The sequence below is a fragment of the Elephantulus edwardii genome, unplaced genomic scaffold, assembly GCF_000299155.1.
Source record: "Elephantulus edwardii isolate Elephantulus edwardi_28Jun2011 unplaced genomic scaffold, EleEdw1.0 scaffold00092, whole genome shotgun sequence".
NCBI lineage: Eukaryota > Metazoa > Chordata > Mammalia > Macroscelidea > Macroscelididae > Elephantulus > Elephantulus edwardii.
In genome coordinates this window covers 3,081,436-3,106,760 of record NW_006399842.1, presented here as the reverse complement: position 1 = coordinate 3,106,760, position 25,325 = coordinate 3,081,436, and the positions used below count along the sequence as shown (strand labels likewise).

At 37.8% G+C, this 25,325-nt stretch overlaps 1 protein-coding gene across 1 annotated transcript in view; it reads right to left on the bottom strand.

Annotated features, from left to right (window-relative positions):
- MEGF9 (multiple EGF-like-domains 9) overlaps positions 1-25,042 on the bottom strand; it is a 141,818-nt gene extending 116,776 nt beyond the window's left edge. Inside the window, exon 1 of the mRNA XM_006890695.1 lies at positions 24,457-25,042. Within this exon, the coding sequence (XP_006890757.1) occupies positions 24,457-25,042 (586 nt within the window). The remainder of the gene's footprint in view (positions 1-24,456) is intronic.
- Between the last annotated feature and the right edge of the window lie 283 nt (positions 25,043-25,325).

Sequence of the window (25,325 nt, the reverse complement as noted above, 5' to 3'; positions counted from 1 at the left end):
TAGCCAAAAGTTCAACATCACAATTAATTTTAATAAATTAGGTTTGTTTAGATGCATTTAATTTTTCCCCCTGAATGCTTGAAAAATAGATTACTTTCTATTCCAGTGACAACTTTAATATGGGACATTAATTCCTACCCTATGCCTTTACTGTTTATAAAGTGCTTAATGGCACTCACAGCTCTATGATGTGGGCTAGCAGTAGAGAATGAAGTGATGGAACTGGGATTTGAACCTAGACAATCTGACTGTGCCATCTATATTTTAAACCATCAATGACTCAAATTTTAAAAAGATCAAATATAGGTTTGAATAGTGTTGGAAAAAATTGAGAGCAGAAAATCATATCAAGGTCAAAGTATGTATCAGTTTTTGCTTATACAAAACTGAATAAAATTATCATTCAGCCATGGGGGATAGATACTTAAGAATACCTATTTTGTGGAAGCAGTGTATCAAAGTAAAAGGGGAAAAATAAAACTTTTAAAAATTAAGTCTGGCATATTGAATTATTGACATTTACATTTATCACAAAATTAATATTTCATTAATTATGCTTACACAGAACATAGTAAGAGGATATTATAGGTTGTTACCACTGGTAAGCTTTCAGCTTCACTACAAGTTTTCTCAGCCCAGCCAAGTAACAGAGAGGTATTATAATAACAACAATGAGAAACAAGCAAGAATATAGGTACTTAAACTAGAAAGTAATTAACAATGTGCAGAAAATAAAATGACATATAAGTGTTTTTGGTTCATTTTATTTTGGTTTGCATGCAAAATTCAAATACATTGTATTTCATTCAAATACATTGTGTTTCGCACATTCCTTCATTCACATTGTGTTTCATAGGATCATTCCCATACATCGTGTTTTATAAAATGAATTTATCTATGTCCACCATTAAAAAAAAAAAGAGGATACTGTCATTTCAGATCAGGAAAAGTGTGCTTCTGGATTATAACCTTTCACCACACCTGTTTACTCTATATGCTGAGCAAATAATCAAAAAAGCTGGACTACCTATGAAAGGAGAATGAGGAAGACTCATCAATAACTTATGATAAGCAGATGACACAGCCAGCTTTGCTTCCTTAAAGTGAAGAGCACTTCAAGCATTTACTGAAGGAGAAAATATTATAGCTTTCAGTATGGATTACACTTCAACACAAAGAAAACAGAAATCCTTATGAGGGAAAACTAACATTGTCAATGATTTTCATTTACTTGGATCCACAATCTATACCCATGGTAGCAGCAGTCAATAACTCAAAAGACATATTCCAATTGCAAAATATGCTGACAAAGGTCTATAAAGTGCTAAGAGCAAAGATGTCAGTTTAAAGACTAAGGTGTCCCTGACCAAGCCAAAGTATTTTCACTTGCTTCATATGCATGTGGAAACTGGACAATGAATAAGAAAGACTGAAGAACAGATGCCTTTAAATTGTAATGTTGGTGAAGAATACTGAGTGTTCTATGGACTTCCAAAAGAACAAATCTATCTTGGAAGAAGTGTAGTCCCAGTGCTCCTTAAAGTATGGATGGTCAGACTTTATTTCACATTCTTTGGCATGCTAAAATGCTGAGAATGTCTTTAGAAAAGTAGCAGGTCAACAAAGAAGAAGATTCTCAATCAGACGGACTGACACAGAGATTCTCAATCAGATGGTCTGACACAGAGAGTACAAACATGGCTTTAAGTACAGCAGAGATTGAAAATGGTGCAGATCAAGTGGGGTTTTGTTCTGTTGTGAAAAGGGTCACTGTAAATTGACGCTGATTCTGAAGCACCTAGCACAACACTATCTGTGATTGCTGGGCTGTAAATTTTTACAAGAGTAGATTGTCAGGTCTTTTCTCTGATAAAGTCCTTTGTAGGTTTGAGTGCTGTCAGAGACCTCTCAATAGTACTGAAGAGCAATGACGTCAGTCTGGAGACTAAGGTACACCTGAACCAGGCCATAGTCTTTGCAATTACTTGCTGTGTCAGAAAGCTGGTCAATGAATAGGGATGACAGAAAGAGAATTGATGCCTTTGAGCTGTGGTGCTGGAGAAGAATATTGAGGCAAGAATTCTGGACCTTCATCTGACATATTATGGTCATGTTGCAAGGAGGGACCAGTCCTTGGAGAGGGACATCACACTTAGGAGGGTGGAATGGAAGGACATCCGCGCAGGAGAGGAAGAACTTCGATGAGATAGATTGTTTCAGTGACTGGGGAAATGGGTGTAGGTGTGTTGGAGACAGTGAGATTGGCACAGGATAGACCAGAATTTAGAACTGTTGTACATAGGGTCACTAGGAGTCACAGACAACTCATTGACACATAACAACAGGTTTGAATGATGCACTTTTCAGTTAGGTGCTCCCAGTCTTGTGTTAAATGCCAGAGAGGTCACCATGCTAAACAGGTTTTAGTGATGTTCCCAGATTAAGACTGACTAGGAAGCAGGATTGGCCATTCTCTCAGAAGGTCTCTGAATTGTTATGATGAGAGTTACAGAATAGGAAATTTGAGTGTGAATCTCAGATAAGTATCTTATTAACACTTTGCCAAATGATTACTGGGCAAACAACCTTACCTTACACTTGGGTTCTACCCCTCATGTATAAAATGAAGTAATACTAACTATCATTTAGAATTGAAGGAATTAAAGTGAGTAGAAAAAATGGCAAAGATTGAGGCCTACTTAAACCAGGCATTCTATGTACTTTACCTATGTTATTGTTCATCTTTAGAACAACCTTATGTGGTAGATATCATTACGATGTTCAACTCATAAACGAGGAAACTGAGGTACAGAACAGTTTCAGTGGCTCATCCAGGGTCCACAGTAAGAGACAGAGAAAAAGATTCAAATCTAGGCAATCTGGTTCCAAAGATATCAATAATAATTAATAATAATAACAATAATTAAAAATAATAAAAAATCTTTCCGCTTGACTTAATTGTGCTTTTGTGCCTTCTAGAAAGTTATACTCAGAAAGTCACATCCCTAGCCTAGAGTACATATCTGCTGTTCCATTGCCCTGGTACAAATAAGCTCACAATTAGGAACCTCCACTTCTTAATTTCTTCAGCATAGATGCTACTGCCCTAGGTTATTTTACTTTTGAAAGAGAATACAAGACATTTTGTTTAACAGCTCTTTCTTCCCAGAATAGATGTCATTTCATGATACAGGTGGTTATACAAAAAAGCATTTATGTCATGCAGGTATGATACTCCAGGCAGTTTTTGTGGCTACTGACTATAGTGGTAGGCCAGGGAGTGAATTCCAAATTGCCCTTTTCTGGTTATGTTTTTGGATAGGAGAAAAAAGTAACAGGAGATGAATAGGGAGATTCTATTCCTGTATTGCCTGTAGTCTGGCTGGAAACTATAATACAGTCTTTGACTCTGCCATTCCCACTCAAATGCTTCAAGAGTATCAGTCTTAGAATAAATCATTTCTCATTTATTCAATATATATTTATTGAGCACTTACAAAGCCAACACCAAACCTGCTGCCAACTTTTGGGATTCCCAAAAGTTCACAGTTTGAAACTACTAGACATTCCTCAGAAGGATGTGACAGCCTGCTTCCATAAAGTTCTTCTCTGTGCTATAGAGTCACATCGGAGCAATTACTCCAGGCTAGGCTCTGGGTATAGTGGTCAAAAGAGATAAAGACAAAAATATCTGCCATCATAGCACTTACATAATTCAGTTCAAGTACTTATTATTTAAGGAGTCCTGGTGTCATGGTTTATCATTTATCAGGCTGCTAAACAAAAGGCTGTCAATTTGCAATGAAATCCACTCAACAAAACAAAGATGAGGCACTTCATTCTGTAAAGTACAGTCTGTAACCGCGATGTTATGAGTCAGAACTTACCCAACAGTATTGGTCATTGTTGTGTACCATCACATCAGAACCAAGCCTCAGCTGACCCTCCAATGGGTTTTCAGAGGCAGTAAACTGCACAAGAGGAGACTGTCCATTTTTCTCCCACAGAACAGCTGGTGGATTTTAATTGGATGCCTTTGGGATGGCAGTACAGCTCCTTACCACTAAACCAGCAAAGCTTATTTAATGCCTATGCAGATGGCACATCCTTGTTTGTGGAAAGCAGAATAGATGCACTTACTGAGGAATATAAAAAAATTATAGCCTTCATTATACCTCAACAAACCAAAGATGTGCTGCATTGGGTACATGTATTGCTAAGGACTTCTTTAAAGTAAAAATCAAGAGGATCCATTTAAGGATTAAAGCACATCTGACCCAAGCCATGACATTTTCAATTGCTTCAAAAGTATGTGAAAGTTGAACAATAAATAAGGGAAAGCAATGAAAAACTGATGTCTTTTTTTGTGGTATTGGTGCAGAGTATTGACATGGACTGCCAAAAGAACAAACAAATCGATTTTAGAATAAGTGCACCCAAGGAGCTCCCTGGAGATAAGAATGATGAAACTTTGTCTCATATATTTTGAGCATGTTGTCAGGAGTTGCCAGGCTTTGGAAAAAGGCATCATGTTTGGAAAAATAGGAAGTCAGCAATAGAGAGGAAGACTCTCAGTAACATAGACTGACACGATGACTGCAACAATGGGCTCGAGCATGGCAGAGATGTGAGACTGTGAGGTGGCACAGCTCAGAGAAAAAAAGGTTCCAATCTACAAAACCTTCACAAATAAATGGACCAAGAGATAACATCACAAAATGGAGAAATGAATGAAATTGTCAAGAACCCTACTGTTCATAGGGTTGCTATGAGTGGGAGTTGACTCAGTATCATAGATTCTTTTGTAAAAAGTTCTTAAAATTTGCATGAATCAATTTATATCAATATGTTTTACAACTGGGTCAGATGGAGCTAGGTCAACCCTTAAAATAATAGTGCTCCTTTGTCAGTTTACACAATCTCACAATCTCTGTGATCAAGACCATCCTAGAAGGATAGGAGATAAGTCTTTCATCTCAAGCCTATTGGTCTAATCCTGGACCACAGGACCATTTGTTAATAAAGATTGATTTGTGATAAATAAGGAAGACTAAGTCTTCCTGGTCACCATGTGCTGTCAGACTTGTCATGGAAGCTAGTAAGCTTATTATTCTAGAACTTAAAAAAAAAAAAGGTTTTCCATGCTATATCTCAATCATTGAGAATAGGTAATAAAAACTATATTCTTAATAACAGTTAACTTTGAAAGTTTATTCTGTGCTGATTATTAGGTTGCTAAATTGTTTTACATGCACTAACTAATGTAATCCTTTCCACACAGCACTATGTTTCATTATTGTTGTTGTCAGCTGCCATCTATCCATGTGCTACAGACAGAACTGCTCCACAGGATTTTCTTGGCTATAATCTTTATGGAAGTGGTTCGCCAGACCTTTTTTATTTAAAAATTATAGCCTTTTTTTACAAAATTCAGAGACTAGAAATCATTGTATAAGATAAATACCAGTTTCCTGAAGGCCAGAGTAATTTGCTGGCAAGTTCTTGAGCACAAGACCTAGGCATCTTTTAGCCATCTATGAGCCAGGCTGATGAGACCCAGACTTCTTTCCCTACATGACTGGATATAACAAATGCTTGTCTTGGTTCCAGATTGTTTTGGAGACTGTTAGGGGCCACCTGAATCCAAAACTCTATATACTTACATTTATAAAAGTCACAAGAAAAATGATCACTGGTTTGGTTTCCCCAAGAAATACCAAGACTCAAGTAAAGCATCATATAGATGTCTAGTCAAAATGGATTACCACTCTATTTGGAAATATAATAATTAACACCCATGGTAACAGCAATCAAGAAATCAAAAGATATGCTGTATTAGAAAAATATGCTATCAAGGATATCTCAAAAATGCTAAAAAGCAATGATGCCAGATCAAAGACCAAGGTGCACTTGATCTAAGCCATGGTCTTTTCAATTGCCTCCTATATAACTGAAAGTTGGATAATGAATAAGGATGACAGAAGAAGGATTGATGCCTTTGAACTGTGATACTGAATAAGAGTACTGAACATAAAAAAACAAAACAACAGACAAACCTGTCCTGTAGAGGAAAGGATGGTAAAACTTCGCCTTACATACTTTGGGCATGTTATCAGGAAGAGCCAGCCCTTGGCATCATGCTCAGAAAGGCAGAGGGGAAAAGTCAGGGAGTTCAAAGAAAGATAGGAAGATCCTCCATAAGAAGGATCAACACAGTGCCTATAAGGAGCTTCAGCATACTTGAGATCATGAGGCTAGTGTAAGACAGGGCAAGGTTCAGATCTGTTGTTTGTGAGTTCCTATGGGTCATAGTCGACTGGACAGCACCTAATAACAACAGCAATTCATTTAAATGGGGGTAAATGTTTTCCTATTTTAATCTATCATGTATTTTACTTCAGAATAATGGTCATTCCAAATGACATCTTTGTTTTTATAACAAATAAGTGATCTCAATTAGTATTGTGGGAAATAGCGTAACATATAATGTATTAAAATAGTAACCACAGTGATGAAAAGCCTTACAGAATGTATAACTTTTCTCTAAATGTTAGGAGGCAGCTAATACAGTAAATTATACTCAAAGTTTGATCATTTAAATTGTAGTAAGAACATCAATAGTACTACTTTCAATTTCACTTTAAAATGTCTTACTTTAAAATGTTAAGAATAATATGTGAAAAGACAGTTTCAAAGCAATATATACACAAACAATTACAGGTTTATAGCAAGGAAGATGATTAAAATATTGATATTAAAAAATCCAGTTACCCATAAAGTAATAACTTTAGTTTTATTTCACTTTTTGCCTTTAGACCTTTTTCTATGTTTTATGAAATTAAGTTTTTACAAAATATAATGATCAGCAGAGTATCATTAAGGAAAATGATGACATAGGTGAATGGACAAGAGTCACAGAAACAACTAATGTTATTACATACACAATCTTGCATCATTAGTAATAACAGACATTAAACAATAAGTGGATACATAAGCAGATAGGGATGATGGCCAGGTAGGGAAATAAGACTAAACCCATATGGACAATGTATATAGCAGAGCAAGCAAGGAGCAAAATTATGAAAATGTCTTAGTCATTGCAAAAGAACTTGAAGGAAGGAGTTGGTAGGCCTAGAAATCCAGGACCAAAGTTGCAAAAGACATCAAGGTCAATTGGTACAACTTAGTCCACAAAGATAATGTTCAACATTACTCTGGTGACCACCAGCTGAGGTCTTAAAACTTGTGAGCAGCCATCTAAATTGCAACTATTCATCTCTCTCCATTCAGAGCAGCAAAGAAAAGTGAAGAAAATCAAATATTATTCATCCAGAAGACAAATGATCCACATGAACTTCAGTCTCCATGACCCAGAGTCAAGAGGTAGACAGTGCTCAGCTACCATTGCTAACCTCTCTGAAAGGGATCCCAAGAGAAGGTTTCTAATAGAGTTAGGGAGAAAAATGTAGACTTAAGTTAAACTCATAAAAATATAAATCTTACTGGTCTGATAGAGATTGGTGATATCCCCAAACAATAATTGTTAGTCACTTTACAATCCTGGAACTGAAATAAACTCTATGATTCAACCTTAGGTCAAACAATACACAAGTCTATAGGATGACCAATAGCACCAGAGAGGAACACACTTCTAAGAACAACCAACTATACAAGATGAAAATGGTAATACTTGCCCAGGGCTGAAGCTCAGAAGGCAGGCAGGAAGGGATAAGAAAGAAGGATGAATTGAAGTGGGAAGCACAGGGAAAAAGTAGGAAGAGTGCTATTACAATGTGAGGAAGCAATAAATATCATAAAACAAACTACGCATGAACTATTGAGTGGAAAATCCATTTTGTAAACTTTCATTCAAGTCACAAAAATGAAAATATCAAATCCTTTATATTTCTTTATAGAAATAAAAAATAAAATTTCTTAGTGAAAAATATTTTAAAATAAAATTTTTATGATCATTAAAAAGATTATGTACAACCCATTCTGAATAGGTCAGCCTACATTAACATACTAATAATTTCTAAAAGTTAGTTCTGTTCATAATTTAATATGAGATAATGATTAATTTATTTCCACAAAAAGGTCTCTGAGTGGTGCAAACAATGAATGGGCTTAGCAGCTAACTAAAAGATTGGAAGTTTGAAGCTACTCAGAAGTACCTCAGAAGAAAAGCCTAGCAATCTACCGCAAAATCAGCCAGGGAAAACTCTATAGATCTCAGTCATTTAGTCTAAGAACATGTTTAGTACTTTTGTTCTATTTCCTATTTCATTGATTAATGTCTGGAGACTTAAAGACTTACAAACATAAGGAACAACAAGACTAACAAAAGAAGGAGTGCTGGTAACAGGAGGAGGATATGGAATATAGGGCTACTTGCCTCCAGAAATAACTGAACTGCCCCCTTTGCCAGGAGACCAGAACTGGCCAGCGCTGGCTACCATTACTGAACAATCTGATCAAAGAATCTCTAAAAGAATCACCATCAAGAGTTGGTAAAAGTAGAATAGAATTTCAAACTCTCAAGAAACTCAAGACATTCTGGAACCATGGTGGCTGAATGAGTCCCTGAAACTACTGCTTTGAGTTAATCTTTAAACTTTAAACCAAAAATGGCCCCTGAAATCTTCATAAAACCAAATCAAAGTTCAACCTAACTAATAAATACTATCTGCCTTGAGCATTGTAACTCTCCAACATTAGCTATAGGTGATCAATTTGATGGTAGCAATCTAAGAAATTAGAAAAGAACCTTAGGGAGCATTAAGTTTATGCTACTTAAAGGTGAGTAATAACTCAGAAAATAAAGTTGAGAATGGCTATACTATTGGAAGACTGTAATTAATATCGCTGCATTAAACATGCAGAAACTCTTTAATTTATATGTTTTGAAGAGTATGTTCTTAACAACAAGAAACTAAATAAAGAGAAAAAACAGAAAGGTGAACGACCCAAAAGGCTACTAAATATTTGAAGAAGACTAAAATAAAATTATATATGTGTGTGTGTATATATAAAAAATTATATCGTATATAATCATACCATATATGCAATTATAATATGATAACTATAAAATAGCACTAAAATATATTTTGAATAAATATTTCTTAAAAATCTAATTTGAACTCCTGGTTAACCAATCCTTCCTCAGGATATTGAGGCTACAAATCTTAACAGGAGCAAACTGTCTCATCTTTCTGCTAGAGAGCAGTTGGTAGACTTGAGCTGTCAACCTTTAGGTTAGCAGCCCAAAACTTAGCTCACTATACCAACAGGGCTCCTTTTTACTCAGTGCCCATCCAGTCTGTTCTGACTTACAGCAACCTTATAGGATAGAGCAGAAGTGTCTCAAGAGTTTCAGAGGCTGAAAATCTTTACTAGAGCAGACACCTTCATATTTCTCTCTTGGAGCAACTGGTAGATTCAAATTGCTGGCCTTTGGGTTAGTAGCTAAACACTTAACCGACTACCAGGCCTCCATGTGCATGAAGAAGCCAGATATAAATGTATGTGTGTATTTGTTGTATTTAAACAAAGAAGTTCAACATCAAGAAGACAACGATTCTCACCACAAGGCCAACTGGCAGCACCATGATAGATGGAGATGGAGGTTGTTAACAACTTCAGTTTGCCTGACTCCACAATCAACACTCTTGGTACCAGTAGTCAGGGGAAAAAAAATACTAATTGCATTGGAAATATCTTCTGTCAGGGACCTCTCCAGAGTACTGAGAAGCAACTCTGTCAGTCTAGAGATTAAGGTGCACCTGATCCAGGCCATAGTCTTCACAATCACCTGCTAAGCATTAGAGAGCTGGACAATGACTATGGATGACAGAAGAAGAATCGATGCCTTTGATTTGTAGTGCTGGAGGAGAGTATTGAACATACCATAGACTACCAAGAGAATAAACAAGTCTGTCTTGGAGTGGATGAAACCAAGTTTCTCCTTGGAGGCTAGGATTCTGAAGCTCCATCCCACACACTCTGAGTACATGGCCAAGAGGCATCCATCCCTGGAGAAGTACATCATGTTCGGAGGGGTAGAGGGACAGCATTGGAGAGGAAGACCTCAGATGAGACAGATCAACACAGTAACTAGGGTAATAAGGGTAGGTGTGTTGGAGTCAGTGAGACTGGCTCAGGATAGGACAGGCTTCAGAGCTGTTATATATAGGGTTGCTATAAGTCACAGGCAACTCAAAGGTACATAACACTAACAACTTGTTCACAATATTTTATAAGCTAATATAAATTATATAATCAGGAAAGAATGTAAAAAAAAGCCTCAAATATATAAGCACATATTTAGGGGACAATTCCAAGTAATTGTCATTTGTTACTTCTCAAAAACCTCGGGATACTGCAAGAAAGTAACAGACTTCATTGGGGAAACTAAGTCAGAATCACTTGAAAAAATGTTCTCAGGACCAAAAAGACAATGGAAAGAAAAACTGGAATTTCATTTTTCTGGCTATAATTCCACTGATTACCTGAACCATTCAGCTCTGTCTCTGTGGGCAAGTTGAAGCAACAGACTAATTTAAAAACCAAAACCAGTTGGATAGGTTTTACAGACAACACACCAACAATTTAGTATAATAATAACCCAAAAGCTAGATAGTTTTGGATTTTTGGTACACTTTATAAGTACTCATTAACACACAGTATCAATGGATGGTGGGACTACATTGATAATGCACTTCACATTTTGCTGCTGTGGTTGTTATGCACCATTGAGTCAAAACTAGCTCATCACTGAATCCCAACAGTGGATTTTCAGAGGCAGTAAATCACATGGACAGAGATTGCCCATCAATTATCAAAAGGATCTAAAATATGCAAAATAAACATCATTTAACCATCCCTCGTTAGATTAAAAACAGTCCTGAGTACATCTCAGAATCAAGAAAACAAAAATTCCCACCACTGGACAAATAGGCAGTACCAAGATAGATGGTTAAAAGATTGAAGTTGTCAACAACTTCATTTTACTTAGAGCCACAATCAACACCCATAGTAGCAGCAGTCACTAGATCCAAATATGTGTTGCAGTAGGAAAATCTACTGACAAGGGCATCTCCAGAATGATAAAGAGCATGGATTTTTATTTAAGAGTAACAATGTCAGTCTAGAAACTAAGATGCACCTGATTCAAGCCATGGTCTTTGCAATTGAATTGCTTGTTCTACATCAGAGAGCTGGACAGTTACCAAGCATGACAGAAGAATCTATGCCTTTGAGTTCGAATGCTGGATAAAATTATTGAAAAGTCCATGGATTGCCAAGAAAACTAGTAAGTCTGACCTAGAAAGCATGAAACCAAGCTGTTCCTTGGAAGCAAGGATTATTTTCTATTTGTTTATTTTTTTAAATAGCATTCAGTTTATTACAAATATTTAGCATTGGCTTCCCATATTTCCCCCCTTTTGTTTTTATCATAATTATGTTATCATCTAGATGAGCATCCTTTATACATAAACAAACATAATAAACTCAAAGAAATACTTTCAAAAATCTCCATATGATCAGAAGGATTCAGGTTGAATATTCCTTGAAAGTCTGTTCTAATTGTCCCATTGCCACAGTGCTTGTCAAAACCAGTTCTAATTAATCTCCTTTGTCAGAGTGTCCTTTGCCATTCCCTATCACTCCTCCCTTAGAGAAATTTCACACTGATCCATAAGGAAAAGGGGACAACGTATTCTCTTAGCTACTTCCGGAAGAAAGGATTTTGAAGCTCCATCTCACACACTTTGACCAGCAGGGACCGATCCTTGGAGAAAGACATCATGCTTAGAAGGATGGAGGGACAGAGCAGGAGAAGATGAATTTGGATAAGATGGATTGACACAGTAACTGGGGAAATGGGGATAGGTATGCTGGATACTGGCTCAGGATAGAGCATGGTTTGGAGCTTTGGTACAAAAGGTTGCCATGAGTGACAGGTGATTAGTTGGCACATAAAAACAACAATAAGGTGTGCCTGATTCATTTTCAATTGTTTTCTATGCATCTGAAAATTGGACAATAAATAAGAAATATTGAAGAAGAAATTATGTCTGAATTAAGGTGCTGGAGAAGAGTACTAAATATCCCATGAACTACTGAGAGAACAAATAAGGTTTGCCTGAGAGGAAGTATATTCAGGAATCTCCTTAGAAACAAGAATGGTAAAACTTCATTTTACATATTTTGGACATGTTGTCAAAAGGGGCCAATCTCTAGTAAAAGACATCATGCTTAGAAAGGTAGAGGTCAGAGAAAGAAAAGATCTTCAAGAAGAGGGATTGACATACTAGTGACTGTAACAAAGTCTGGAGACAATCAGAGATTGTGAGGATGATGCAGGACTGGACAAGGTTCAGATTTGTTGTTTACAGAGTCGCTATGAGCTGTACTTGACTCTAAAGCACCTAAACACAGCTCCTTGTTTTCTCTGACTAGGCAAAACATACTTTCTTCCACTTTCAAATATGTATGTCTCTTCTCCTCAGTTTAGCTATCTTTATGGCAAAGATATCATATAGAATAGTTGCTATATTACAAGTATAAAAAAAAATTCCATCTGATGTAATTGCAAAACACATGGGCAGATTTGGGAGCCCTGTATCTTTTAAGGAGTAAATAATCAAATATTACTAATGGTAAAGGTAGCCAGCAATGCCATGAATTTAAATTTTCCATAATTTAAACAAAATCTATTTTAACATGCTACATTAATCAATCTTTAAGTGCATGTTTTAAGTTTCCTGGTCAGAACAAAACAGATATATAACCTTTCTTTGTTTACGGAGCTCTGATATCATAGTCTATAGTGAGTTGCACTACCAATTCAAAAGCCACGATTTTCCCAGCATTTCAGATCCCCCTGCCACTCTGTAGGGGAAGGATGGGCAGTCTCTGGGTCCCATTTACAGCCTTGGAAACATGATGATTCCAGCTCATAGCACAAACCTCAAACTCCAGGGCAGTAAGTCTGAGGCAGTGTCTGGGGTTTTTAATGGTCTCTTTGATTAGCCTCTGCAAAAGAGCTTAAATAAACCTTCCCTCAAGGTTCTAAATTTTAGATGTCATTCTTACTCTGTATTTAATATTTGTTAGGCTTCATTCCTAAATCTCCTTTCTTGAAAATCATGACTAACAGAATAAGCAAGGATCTCTAATGCAGACAAATACTGCTGATTAAGTTGAAGAAATTACTTAAATAGCCCTGGGAAATATCACTTGATTTATTTAAATATAAGTAAATGTTTACCAAGCTTATCACAACTTTTATTATTTTTATTTTATTATTTCTTTGTATGACTATAAAATTAAAATGAGTTCTATTTATCAGAGAATTCAAAAAATATAATTGCCTATAATCAGGTCTGTCAGAAATGGTGAGGTTGGCTCATGATAGGGCAAAGTTCAAAGCCATTGTAGTCAACTTGACAGCACATAACAACGCAATCCCATAATCCTGAGTTCTGGTAGCCTAGTGGTAAAAAGCTTTGCTGTAATCCCCAAAGCATGAAGTTCTAATCCACCAGTTGCTCTGTGGAAGAAGGATGGGCAATCTCCTCCTGTGTGACTTACTGCCTCTGAAAACCCCTGAAGGATCAGATAAGAATTCGTTCCAACTTGAAGGCACACAACAACATAATTCCATTATTTAGCTGTAGTCTCTTAACACTTTTGTTGTATTTTTCTCCTCCAATATGTATTACATATACTTAATTAGCATAATATAAAACAATTTTGATGTATGCAAAGATTACCATGATTTATTATAGAAATTTAGAGTAGGATAGCTCCTATTCAAAAATCTTTCTGAAGAAAAAAATTCCATATGTAATCCAGATGAAGGCAGAGTTGTTTAAGGGTGAGAAGTCACACAAGTCCCTATACTGGCTCCCAAACACATCTGAGGAATCTTAGATTCCCAACTGATGCAGTTTAAAAGTCATAAATCTCGTTGAGCTCCCTCTTTTTACACATAAATTTATTTGCCAAATATCTCAGAACTTGTGAAAGAATTCAGAAAAAGGTTATGGTTCCAAGTCTTAAAAACTAATGCTCAGCTTTTCAATTTAGCAACTTTTTACAACAGTCATCAACTTATCATTTGTCTGTTGTCTGTAATTAAGAAAAAGGAAATGAATAATATTACCTACAAAAAATAATAATATCATATACTAAGTCTAAGAAGTTCTACTTCATGCAAGTAAATTTCATTCTTCTTTTTGCTAATCCTCTGAGCAAAAGAGGGGGAAAGTTGCAAAAGGTTATTTCCACACTAAAGAAAAAGGCCAGGCGATTACCCTACCACACTTTCCTCAAGAATATATTGCCTGTCTACTATCTCTACAAACCATTGCTTCAATCATTAAATATTTACTGAGAATGTATTTTCAATGAGAGACTGAGCATATAAATGTGAACAAAGCAGAGAAAAGTCCCTTCCCTCAAGAAGTTTGTATGCCCATGGCCTGGAGCAAGCAATTTTACCTTTCTGAATCTCAACATTTGCTATCCACAAGGTAAGGATAGTATTAACTGCAGTTAAGAATTAAATAATAGAATCATATAAAAAAATTTTAAAAATAAATAATATGATGATGTAAGTGAAAAAAAAAAAACTCCTGATAAGTAACCAGGCATATGATACTATGTGTTTAGATAACCTTGTCTACTAGACTGCAAAAGTTCTAAATCCTTTTTACTACACTGATTTTAGGGAAGACAATTGAAATAATGCTTAATAATTACAAATAGATTCCCACACTAGGAAAGAAGTAACAATATTTCACTATGAAGAAATTATATTTACATAAGCCTCCCCAATCAAGTTCTATAGAAATAAACTATATCTTCATTCATTCATTAAATGCCCCCAAATCAACAAAATATGGATGCCAAAGTCTTGGAGATTCTAAGAACACCTTGTAAATAATAAAACACTGTACAATTTATTACAAGCATGGACTTTATTTTAACTAGATTTCCACAAAGGATATTCTGTCATTCAAAATATCTGTGGGAGTTGGAGAGAGAATGGGAAAGAGTGATTAGATAATGAATACTGCATTAGATCAAATGAGGGGAAGAACTGTCCAAAAGGAATCTATGATTAGGCATTATATGTATGACAACAATCTGGAACAAGGGATGCATTGTAGGGAGGGTTGGAGAAGAGTAGATAGGAGAGCGGGGGTAAGAAAATGTAACAATACGAAAAAATTAAAATAAAACATTTTCTATGTTTAAAAAAATAACAAACATAACATTTGTTTCCAACCAAATATTGGCATGTGTCAATTCATCTACTATTAATAAACAGCAAAATAGATGTGGTCCTTAGGATGGGCAATCTCCTCTCATGTAATATACTGCCTCTGAAAACCCACCAGAGCTCTGACTAGATGGTACACAACAACATTTAAAATATTTGAGGGGTTTTTTTTAAAGCAAGTAACTTCGGTTATGAAAGCTTTTCCTTGGGAAGAAGAAAAAAAGGGGGAAGCAAAATAATGAAGAACCTCTAGGAAAAAAAAAAACACAACAAACCACCATTTTTTTTTCAAAAAGAGAATTCATATCATGCCTCAATATTATATAAGTGATATTTTCTTATCAAGTAGGCTTACTTATTTAAATGAAATAAACTGAAAACAAATCAATAGGAAAAAAAGTCAAAGTCACAGAGAAAGACAAGTTTTTTTTGAGTGTAAAGTATTCAACCCTATGAAGTCTGTTACCAGGACATCTTCAAGGACCTTTTGTTCATCTGGAAAGGCTTCTTGGAATAATTGGGCTTTGAGGAGGCACTGAAGGAGGACAAAGTGGTAAATTGTTAGAGAGGATGATTTGGTTTTTTAAAGAGAATGATAAGAATGGACCAGGCTAAGAAATCAGAGTGAAAAGAACACACATACATGAGGATTTAATTTAAAAATGAGCAAGGAGAATAGACAAAAATGTTTTAAATGAAAAAATAAAAGGGAGAATAAAAATTATTATTGTCATCTGACAATAATAATCATTGTGGTATACAGGTATTACCAGTGGGATTATTTGACTCATATTTACTTACAATTACAGGCATAAAAAAGATTATTACTTAAACATTTGCTGTGATTCAACAGAGATTTCTAGACATCAGCCATAAAACCTTCATAATTTTCATCCCAGTTTTTAAGCCTCCTTTATAAGTTACCAGTGCAGTTAGAGTAGTAATTTTTAGTGTTCAAGCAGATAAACCAAGCTGTGTTTTGAAAAAAAAAAGACTAGATAGTCACAAAAAAGGTACCTGAAATATAATCTCAACATAGTAATAAAGATCTTTGTATCGTGACTAAAGAAAACAAAATCAAGACCAAAAGGCATGAATTAAAGTTATTTATAACTAAAACTATCATCTAATACAGCCTTTCAACTAAACAAGATTTTATATTCCTCCTCTCTTCTGATCTATTAAGTGCCCAGGGGCATAATCTTCTGACCCATAATTTACCCATCAGTAAAAGCAGCACCATGATATTTTTTTTTTCCATTCTTTTTATAAGGGTGCCAGAACGTCTGGAAGTTAATGTATACATGTTTAGAAATGCTGAGATGAAAAGTAATGCACACTTTAATTTTATGGGTCTTTAAAAAATCAGGATTAAAAGGCCTAACAGATTATTTCAGTATGTAAATTTCAAATAGCCAGAAGGTTTCCTGGGCACATAATTCAGAAGATTTAAAACTAATGTTGTACAGTTTAAATGTGCTGTTCCAGGAAATAATCAGGCTAAGGAATTCCTACAGAATGCTATATACTTAAACTAGGAATAAGATAGAGAAAATTTGGGAAGTTCTTGTTTCTGGCCCTTACAATGTCTATGGACAAAGTTCCCTATCATGGACCATATTAGAATTCAATCAAAAGAATAATAAAATCTATAACTTGAAATTAAATTTGTAACATTAAATTCAAGAAGGCAAATAAATGACACAAATGGGGTAAAGATAATAAATGTCAAAGAACAGTAGACCTTTCTAAGATTAGTATCCAATGACCAATAGTTTTAGTAACTACTCATCTATGCAACTATTGGTTTAAATCCACTGACAAAGTTTGGATCTAAGTTCTACTAAAGTTAAATTTTCTTGGACCAGTTTTCTTATCTATAAAGTGAAGATATTAATAGAACTTAGTTCAAAAGTTTACAGTTATCAGGGTTAAATGAATGAACATATATAAAGTACTTAGTACAGTGCTGGGATGTTTATAGTAGCCTCCAGTCCCTCAAATCTGAGGTCTCAAACACAATTTTTGCCCTATAATTCACTTAGTGGCAAATAACCGCATCTTCCCTGAACACATGTGGCTGCAAAACTTGACCAAAACAACTTCAAAGTCATTTGTAAAACTTAATGCTGCCTATTATGATTATCACAGGACTCCAGAATTAAGGTTGCATAGTGCAGTGCATTGGGGGGGGGGGCAGGGTTGAGGTTGGGGGGATTGTATACCAACGAAGAAGTTTCTTTTGCTTTACAAAAAGAGGAGTGAACTGGGGGGAGAAGGGGTAAAGAAAAACGTGCAACAATGAATGAAAATCCCAAATCTCTGTAAATGTTCATTAAAATTAATAAAATAAAATTTAAAAAAACAACTTAATACCTCTCTAAAGTACTCAAGAGCAACAGTGTCTCTTTGGAGACGAAGGTGCGCCTGATACAGGCCATGGTCTTTGCAATCACTTGTTATGCATCAGAGAGCTGGACAATGACTAGGGAGGACAGAAGGAGAATTGACGCCTTTGAGCTGTGGTGCTGGAGAAGAGTATTGAATGTACCATGGACTGCCAAGAAAACAAACAGATTCATCCTAGAGAGGGTTAAACCAGGCTACTCCTTGGAGGCGAAGATTCTGGGACTTCGTCTGACATACTTTGGACATGTTGCAAGGAGAGAGAGGTCTTTGGAGAGGGACATCATGCTGGGCAGAGTGGAGGGACAGTGCAGGAGGGGAAGACCCTCTATGAGGTGGATTGATTCAGTGACTGGTTTAATCGGGATGGGTGTGTCAGAGGCAATGCGATTGGCACAGGATAGAGCAGGGTTTAGGGCTGTTGTACATAGGGTCGCTATGAGTCGTAAACGACTCAACGGCACATAACAACAACAACAATGCTTCCTAGTCCATTCTAACTCATAGCAACCCTCCAAGGCAGAGCAGGTTTGTCCCATAAGGTTTTTAAGTGAGTACTTTTACCCAGTGTAGCTGTGGTAGCCTAATGGTAAGGAGTTGTGCTGTCAAATTGGAGAAAGGTGGTTCAAATCTGCCAACTCCATAGAGGAAAGATAAGTTGGATCCGCCTGTGCAATTTACAGCCTCTGACAACCTCCTGGAGGGTTCACAAAGAGTCAGTTCTAAATCTCTAGAACAGAACAACAGCACTTTTTATGGAAACAGATTGCTAAATGTGTTTGATTATAAGATGCTACCTCAGATTTCACCAGAATGTACTTATTACCCTTCTAAACTTCAAAGAATTTTTAATGTCAGAACACATACAGTCCCATATAAAAGTTATGAATAAAAGACTGTGGGCCTGTATTTCTCTAGGAATTTAAACAGTTTCTATTGCCTTAGAATTAATAACATAAAAACCAGTTGCTATGAAGTAAATTGTAACTCCTGGCAAAGCCATATTTGTCAGAGTAGAGTCATGCTCCACAGAACTTTCAATGGCTGGTTTGGGGGAAGTAAATAGCCAAGCCAGTCATTCTTCCAAGTTACTAGAGGTGAGCTCACACTTCACTCCTAAAATAAAGGTAGCAATCAAAGCACATTAACCATTGTACCACTGAGGGAATCCTTAAAATGAGCATTGTCTTTCTAAATCACCACAGGCCAAGAAGACCCTGAACTAGCAGCAAGTATTGAAAAATGAATAAAGTATTTCTCAGTACAGTTAGGTGGATCCTGCATCCCTAGAATGTTGTATTTATAATCTATTATTCACATGTCACAGTAATCAGAGATTTCAAAATCCAAATTTGAAAGCTTGCTTACACAGAGTTTATTTTCATAATTTATTTAGATCACATAATTAAATCCCTTTTGGAGTAGTAATACTTCCTGAATCATACAAACCAAATCATTACAGGACTTCAGAACTGAGAGACCCTTGAGATCGAATCTAGATCATTATTCCTTTCCTTCCAAATTGTTCTATCATCCATAAATGTACTCTCCCCTGTGAGGCAAGAGTAACCTGCCCTAGCTTGTTCTTAGACTCTAACTTCTGTCTACAGGAACACCCTGTAGACTGTGAATAAACTGGGTGGGGTATCCTGCAGACTTGGGATCTACAGAGATGAACCTAACATGACCAATCTTACATGTTTGGCAAATGAGACAGCTTATACTTCAGGAAATAACAAGAATTTTCAAGTGTAGAATGAAGAAAAATTCAAGATGAATATGAAACAAATAAATACTTCGCTATCTTTTAAGGGACTTAATGAGTGAACAGCCTCCTCTTGAGGGCTGCCTTAGAAAGCTACTGTGACTAGGGATGACATCAACAGTAAGTAGTATAGCATCCAGTAAAAACTCTCTTTATAGCACACCTGTAATATTATGCCTGTTAAGTGTTCCACATTTTTTGTATGATGGAAAAATTGAAAGGGCCCAGAACAGGGGTGGCCAGGATAGTGAGGGAATTTGAAACCATGTTACATAAAGAACAGAGGAAGGAGCTGAAGTTATTGAGACCAGACTCAGAGGGAACATGATCACACTCGCCAAATCCCAGAAGAGCACTCATGGCACAGAGAGAATAGCCTTGTTCTCTACAGCCCCACAGGACAGAACCACAGCCAGTTAACTACAGAGAGAAATACCTCAGCTAAGCCTATGGAAAGGAGCTGTGGTCCATAGAGGGTTGCACTACTAATCCAAAAGCCATGCTTCTCTAGCAGTTCAAACCCACCAACTGTTCTGCAGAAAAAAGATGTGCAGTCTCTCTTCACCCAATTTAAAATCTTGGAAACCTAGTGGAGAGTCAGCTATGCAGAGAACCAACTTGATGGCAGTGAGAGAGAGAAGCCAAAGGAACTCTGTATGAAAACACAGAACATTAGGAGGTAATAGCTTCTAACGTCCTATTTAGCCCTGTTGTTACATTGTCATCAAGTTAATTCTGACATAAGGCTTTACTTAGACATCATAATAAGTTAACTGCATTAATCAATGATAATTAATGCCTGTGGGGGGAAAAAAATCAAGGTGATTGGTAAACTTTCACCTAAATAAAACAGATTTCTTTAAAAAAGTTTATTCTGACTCATGCTGTTGTGAGATGCCGTCCAGTCGATACAACTCATAGAAATCCTACAAACAAAAGATCTGAACTGTGCCTATCCTGTACCATCTTCACCATCTCTGTCATGCTCAAACACTGTGAATTCACCGTTTCTGCCCATCTTGTTTTAGTCTTCCTCTCTTTCACTGACCGTCTACCATTCCCAGAATGATGTCTCTCTCCAAGGACTAGTTGCTTCTAAAACTATTCCCAAAGTAAATGAGACAAAGTTTCACCATCCTTGCCTCTCAGGTACACTCTGATTACATTCTTTCAAAGCAGATTGGTTTATTCTTTTGGTAGTTCATGTTGTTGTTTTTATGTGTCATCAAATCAGAACGGACTCATAGCTGACCTTCTCGTGGGTTTTCAGAGGCAGTAAATCACAAGGGAGAAGACTGCCCATCCTTCTCTTGCAGAGCAGCTGGTGAATTAAAATCCTGGACTTCAGCACAGCTTTTTACCACTAGGCCATCAGAGCTCCCTGAATCATCATGACACTATGCACAGCACATCAAAACACTGCCTGATCTCCAGCAACGTTTTCCAGCAGTCCAGAGTATATCCAATATTCTTTGACCCTATAGGACAGAGTAGAATTGTTTCATAGGATTTCCCCAAAGTAATATTTTAGGGGTGTTAACAGGCATGCCAGACCAACAGATTCTCAACCAGATGAACTGACACAGTGAAAAGAACAAGGGTCTGAAGCACAACAGTGAGAGTGGGGACAGAATAGATCAGGCAGTGTTTGGATCTGCTGTGCATAGATCACAATGATTCAGAATTTGATCAATAGGATCTAACAATTGTTATGGACACAGATTGCCAAGTCTTTTTTCCGTTGGAAGTGCTTTTAGGTTTGAATCACCAACCTTTTAACAGTCAAGTGCTTAGACACTCAACTATTGTTACTGCTGTTGTATACCATCCATTCACAACCGACCCATAGTTGACCCTCTGGTTTTTCAGGGGCAATTAATCGCAGAGGAGTCGATTGCCCATCCTTCTTCTGTGGAGCTGCTGGTGGATTCGAACTACATGCCTTCAGGGTTACAATGCAGCTTCTTGCCATTAGGCCACCAGTGCTCCAGGACTTATTTGTCTACCCTAAAGGTCCATAATGTTACAGGGCAAACATTTGTCATCACATCAGTATTTTCCCGCTGATGATTATTATGACAAGCCTCTAATTTCACATAGTCTCCCATTAAACTTCTTAAATGCCCGATTCAGCCACCAACCAGTGAAATGCTTTGCCGGGTCTGTAGGAAGAAAGAGCATGCTTGCTAGGCAATTAGTTTCATTTTGCAGATCAGTGTCCCTGTAAACAAAAGAGTGCCCTCATTGAGGGTCAGGCAAGAGATCTCTGCTAAGTGTACATGAAAGGTATTTTTATTAAATATAAAAGCAGCTGTAAGGCCATCCACCAAATAATATATGTAAGAATATTATCAGTGACATTTGATCCTTACAAGAACATTGAAATAAAAACCACTGTACAGCCAGCCATCTTCCCAAATGCATGCAGTCTAACTTTGCAAGTCAAACCAGCTTTCTAAAATTCAATTGGAAGTTTCCTTTTTGTCAAAAAGATGTTTACTGTTTGAAGTAGACCCTGTTACCCATGCTCAGATAAAAAAAGTCTACATTTGATTACATCACTTTTAAGCTAAAGTTTCCTATATACCGGGCCACAGAGTTTGTCTAACTGCAAAGGAATAGATATGGGCAATCCAAAGTGAATTTATGAAAAATTAAAAACCAGAGAAAATTTAAAACACTAGAGAGTTATGGAACTTGCCATATTTCAAAATTTTTGTCATCCAAAGGCAATGTATGTTAATCCTTAGAAGTTACTAAAAGCCTTCAAACAATAGTTCGGAGGGCACATATTAATCAATCCAACTTTAATATAGATGAATTGGACTTGTAGTTTAAGAAATTCAGTTAAAATATTAGGAAAAAATGTCTCCATGAATAGATTTTCTATAGTCTGTTCTGTATTTGTTTTTTTAAATGGAAGCCTGGTAATAACCTAAATATTGATAAAAGGATTAAATTATGACAGTCTTAACAACAGAATATGCAGCCGCTGAAAAGAATAGGATAGATATTGGGTTGGGGCATGGAAAAGAAAAAGTTCATCATGCATTATTAAGCGAATATGGCAATATGCAAAACTGGATTTTAAGAAATAATTTTAAAACAACAAAACCGTGTGTGTGTGTGTGTGTGTGTGTGTGTGTGTGTGTGTGTATGTTTGCTAAGGTATATTCAGAAAAATTAAAGGATCAAACTTAACAATACTGAAAGGCAGGGAAGTAGTGACTTTTCCTTTTTCCTTTGTACATTTCTAATTACCTCTACTTTTTGTAAGAGTTCCTTTTGTGACTTAGGACTGTCAATACAAAAATAAGAGATTTTTAAAAACTAATAACACAGTCGTATCAGTTACTAAATATTCAAAATGGTCATATCACTCTTTTTTTAAAACTCTACCTACATGTGAAATTTCAGAAAGCAGAATTTATATTTTTTTAAAAACTGTATTATAATACAATGCACAAGTCCTTACTTTGTATTTCTCAAATACTTACTATTCAAACACAGAGGGAAGTCCTAGTTATAATAACTAACATATACATGGTGCTTAGTACTAAGAACTGTTCTGAGTGCTAAAAATACATTAGCTAATCTTCTTAATAACCCAGTGAGGCGAGTACTATTACTCTCACATTTCACAGTTGAAGAAACTGAGGCTAGACAGTTTAAGTGACCTGACCAAGAATACGAAACTAATAAGGGGCGGAACTAGGATTAAGCTGCAGTCCATATTCTTAACCACTACACTTTCTGTCTCTAGGTTAATAAGTCAATCTTTTTCTATTAGGTAAAAAAATAGTCACAAGTAAAACCCAGCTAGTAAATACATTCCTCAAACCTGGAAGAGATGTGTATGCTTTTTTATGGGTGAGTAACCTACATTCATAGTTAAATCATCTCTAAGCCAAGATTCAAGAGCGCATTAAAGCTCATAACCATGTGGGAAAACTCCACAAACTCATAGTCCAAAGTCCATATCTGACGCTACAGTAATCACCGAGCCTAAGAATTAGGTCAGACACCCATTAATATAAGTACAGCTAGACAAATGGTTTGGACAAATCTCCAGTCCAACTCAAAGCAAAAACATTCAAAAACTCTAATGTTCTTACTTAGTTTTCAGACCCACTTTAGTCATAAAGGGGCAAAGAATTAGAGTTGTCTTGCTTAAAGACAACCTTCAGAAAGAAACGTTTTATTTTGTACAGTGGATCCAGAGAGAAATTGTTACCTACCAGCTTCAGCAAAATTAAACATTCTAGACTGGGTGTTGGGGGAGGCATCTTGCCTAAATTGCTTATTTGCCCAAATAATATATTGACCTTATGATTGAGAAGGTGGGTGGAAATGGTGCAAGAAAGGAATTTAACCTAATTTAGAAAAGTGCTCAACCTAGATACACACCTGTCCCAAATGGCCTACAGAACGAATCCATATACTTGCAGGGAAAACAGGGATTACAAGGGAGGGAGGCTGTTTTGTTGTGGTGTGTGTGTGTGTGTGTGTGTGTGTGTTCATAAACAAAATTCTCTCAAAACCTCCTCCACCTGTCACACGCACAGCTGATATTTACATAAACAAGGAAAAATGGACAAGGATATTGGCACTTCGGGCAGAACCCCCCTATACTCAGGTGTGTATACCCACGGGTAGAAGGAGGTACTACTGGGCTGGCTTTCCAACTTCCTCAAAAGTTTGCGCTCATTCAGGGTCTCTGACAAAGGCCAGAGCCCAGTTTGGAAGATGGTCCCCCTTGTACACAGCAGCCGGCCTCTCCCCGTCTCCAGGGATGGGGTGGGGGGGGGACAAAAGGCTTCCCAGGTCCAAGGGGCTCGGACGGAAGCGAGCTGGCGCTTCGAACAACCCTTGGAAGGTGAAATCTGGGGTTGGAACAAGAAATGGCACATTCCAGCCAAGCGCCCAACCCTGGATGCCGTGGGCACGCGGGCCGTGGGGCGGGTGGTGCCGGCGAGGAGGCTCCAGGACTTACCTGGGGACGGAGAGGGGGCCTCGGTGGCAGGTGGGGTGGGCGGGACGTTGCTGCCACCCTGCAGAACGGGGCTCGGGGTCTGGAGCGTGGTGGGCGCCGGCACAGTGGTGGCTGCAGGGGTGGTGGGCGCCGGGCCAGTGGGCGCCGAGAGGGTAGTCGGTGCAGGTCTGGGGGTCGCCCGAGCGTTGGTAGGAGTGGGTTCCACCGCCTGAGCGGCGGTGGGCGACGCACCGAGGGGCGCCTGAAAGGTAGTGGGCGCAAATCCGGCCGTCGCCCGAGGGGTGGTCTCAGGAGGCTGAACTGAAGAGGCTGCAGCCAAGGGTCCTTGGACCGTAGTGGCCGGAGGTTCAGTCCTCGGGGCCTGGACCGTAGGAGTCGGGGCCTTGGAGAAGGGATGACTGGGCTCGCCCCACAGCCCTGGGCCCGGCGATGCGTCCACCTGCCCCGAGGCCCCGCCGCCACCGGTGACATTCCCCGCCGAGGTGGCTGCGACCACGGCGGCTGCGGCGACAGCGGCGCAGCACAACAGGGCGAGGCCGCCCAGGCTCGGCAGGTTCCTCATGGCGCGCGTGGCTCCGCCATTCATTCATTCAGTCTGTCATTCAATCGGCTGGTCAGTCATCTTTTCCTCTCTGTACTCCAACCCGGGAAGCTACTGCAGCCACCGCCGCCACCCGGCACACCATCGCCACCTCCCTCTGACAGGCGGCCGGCCCCGCGGGCGGGCCCCAGCACAGAGGGAGCGACCGGGCAGTGGGAGGACAGCCCGCCCTCCGCGATTGACAGCCGCTGTAGCCCAATCGAGAGCCACGTCACCCTACGTGATCCACCCGCTTCCCGGCCTCTTTGTGGCTCCATGCACCAATAAG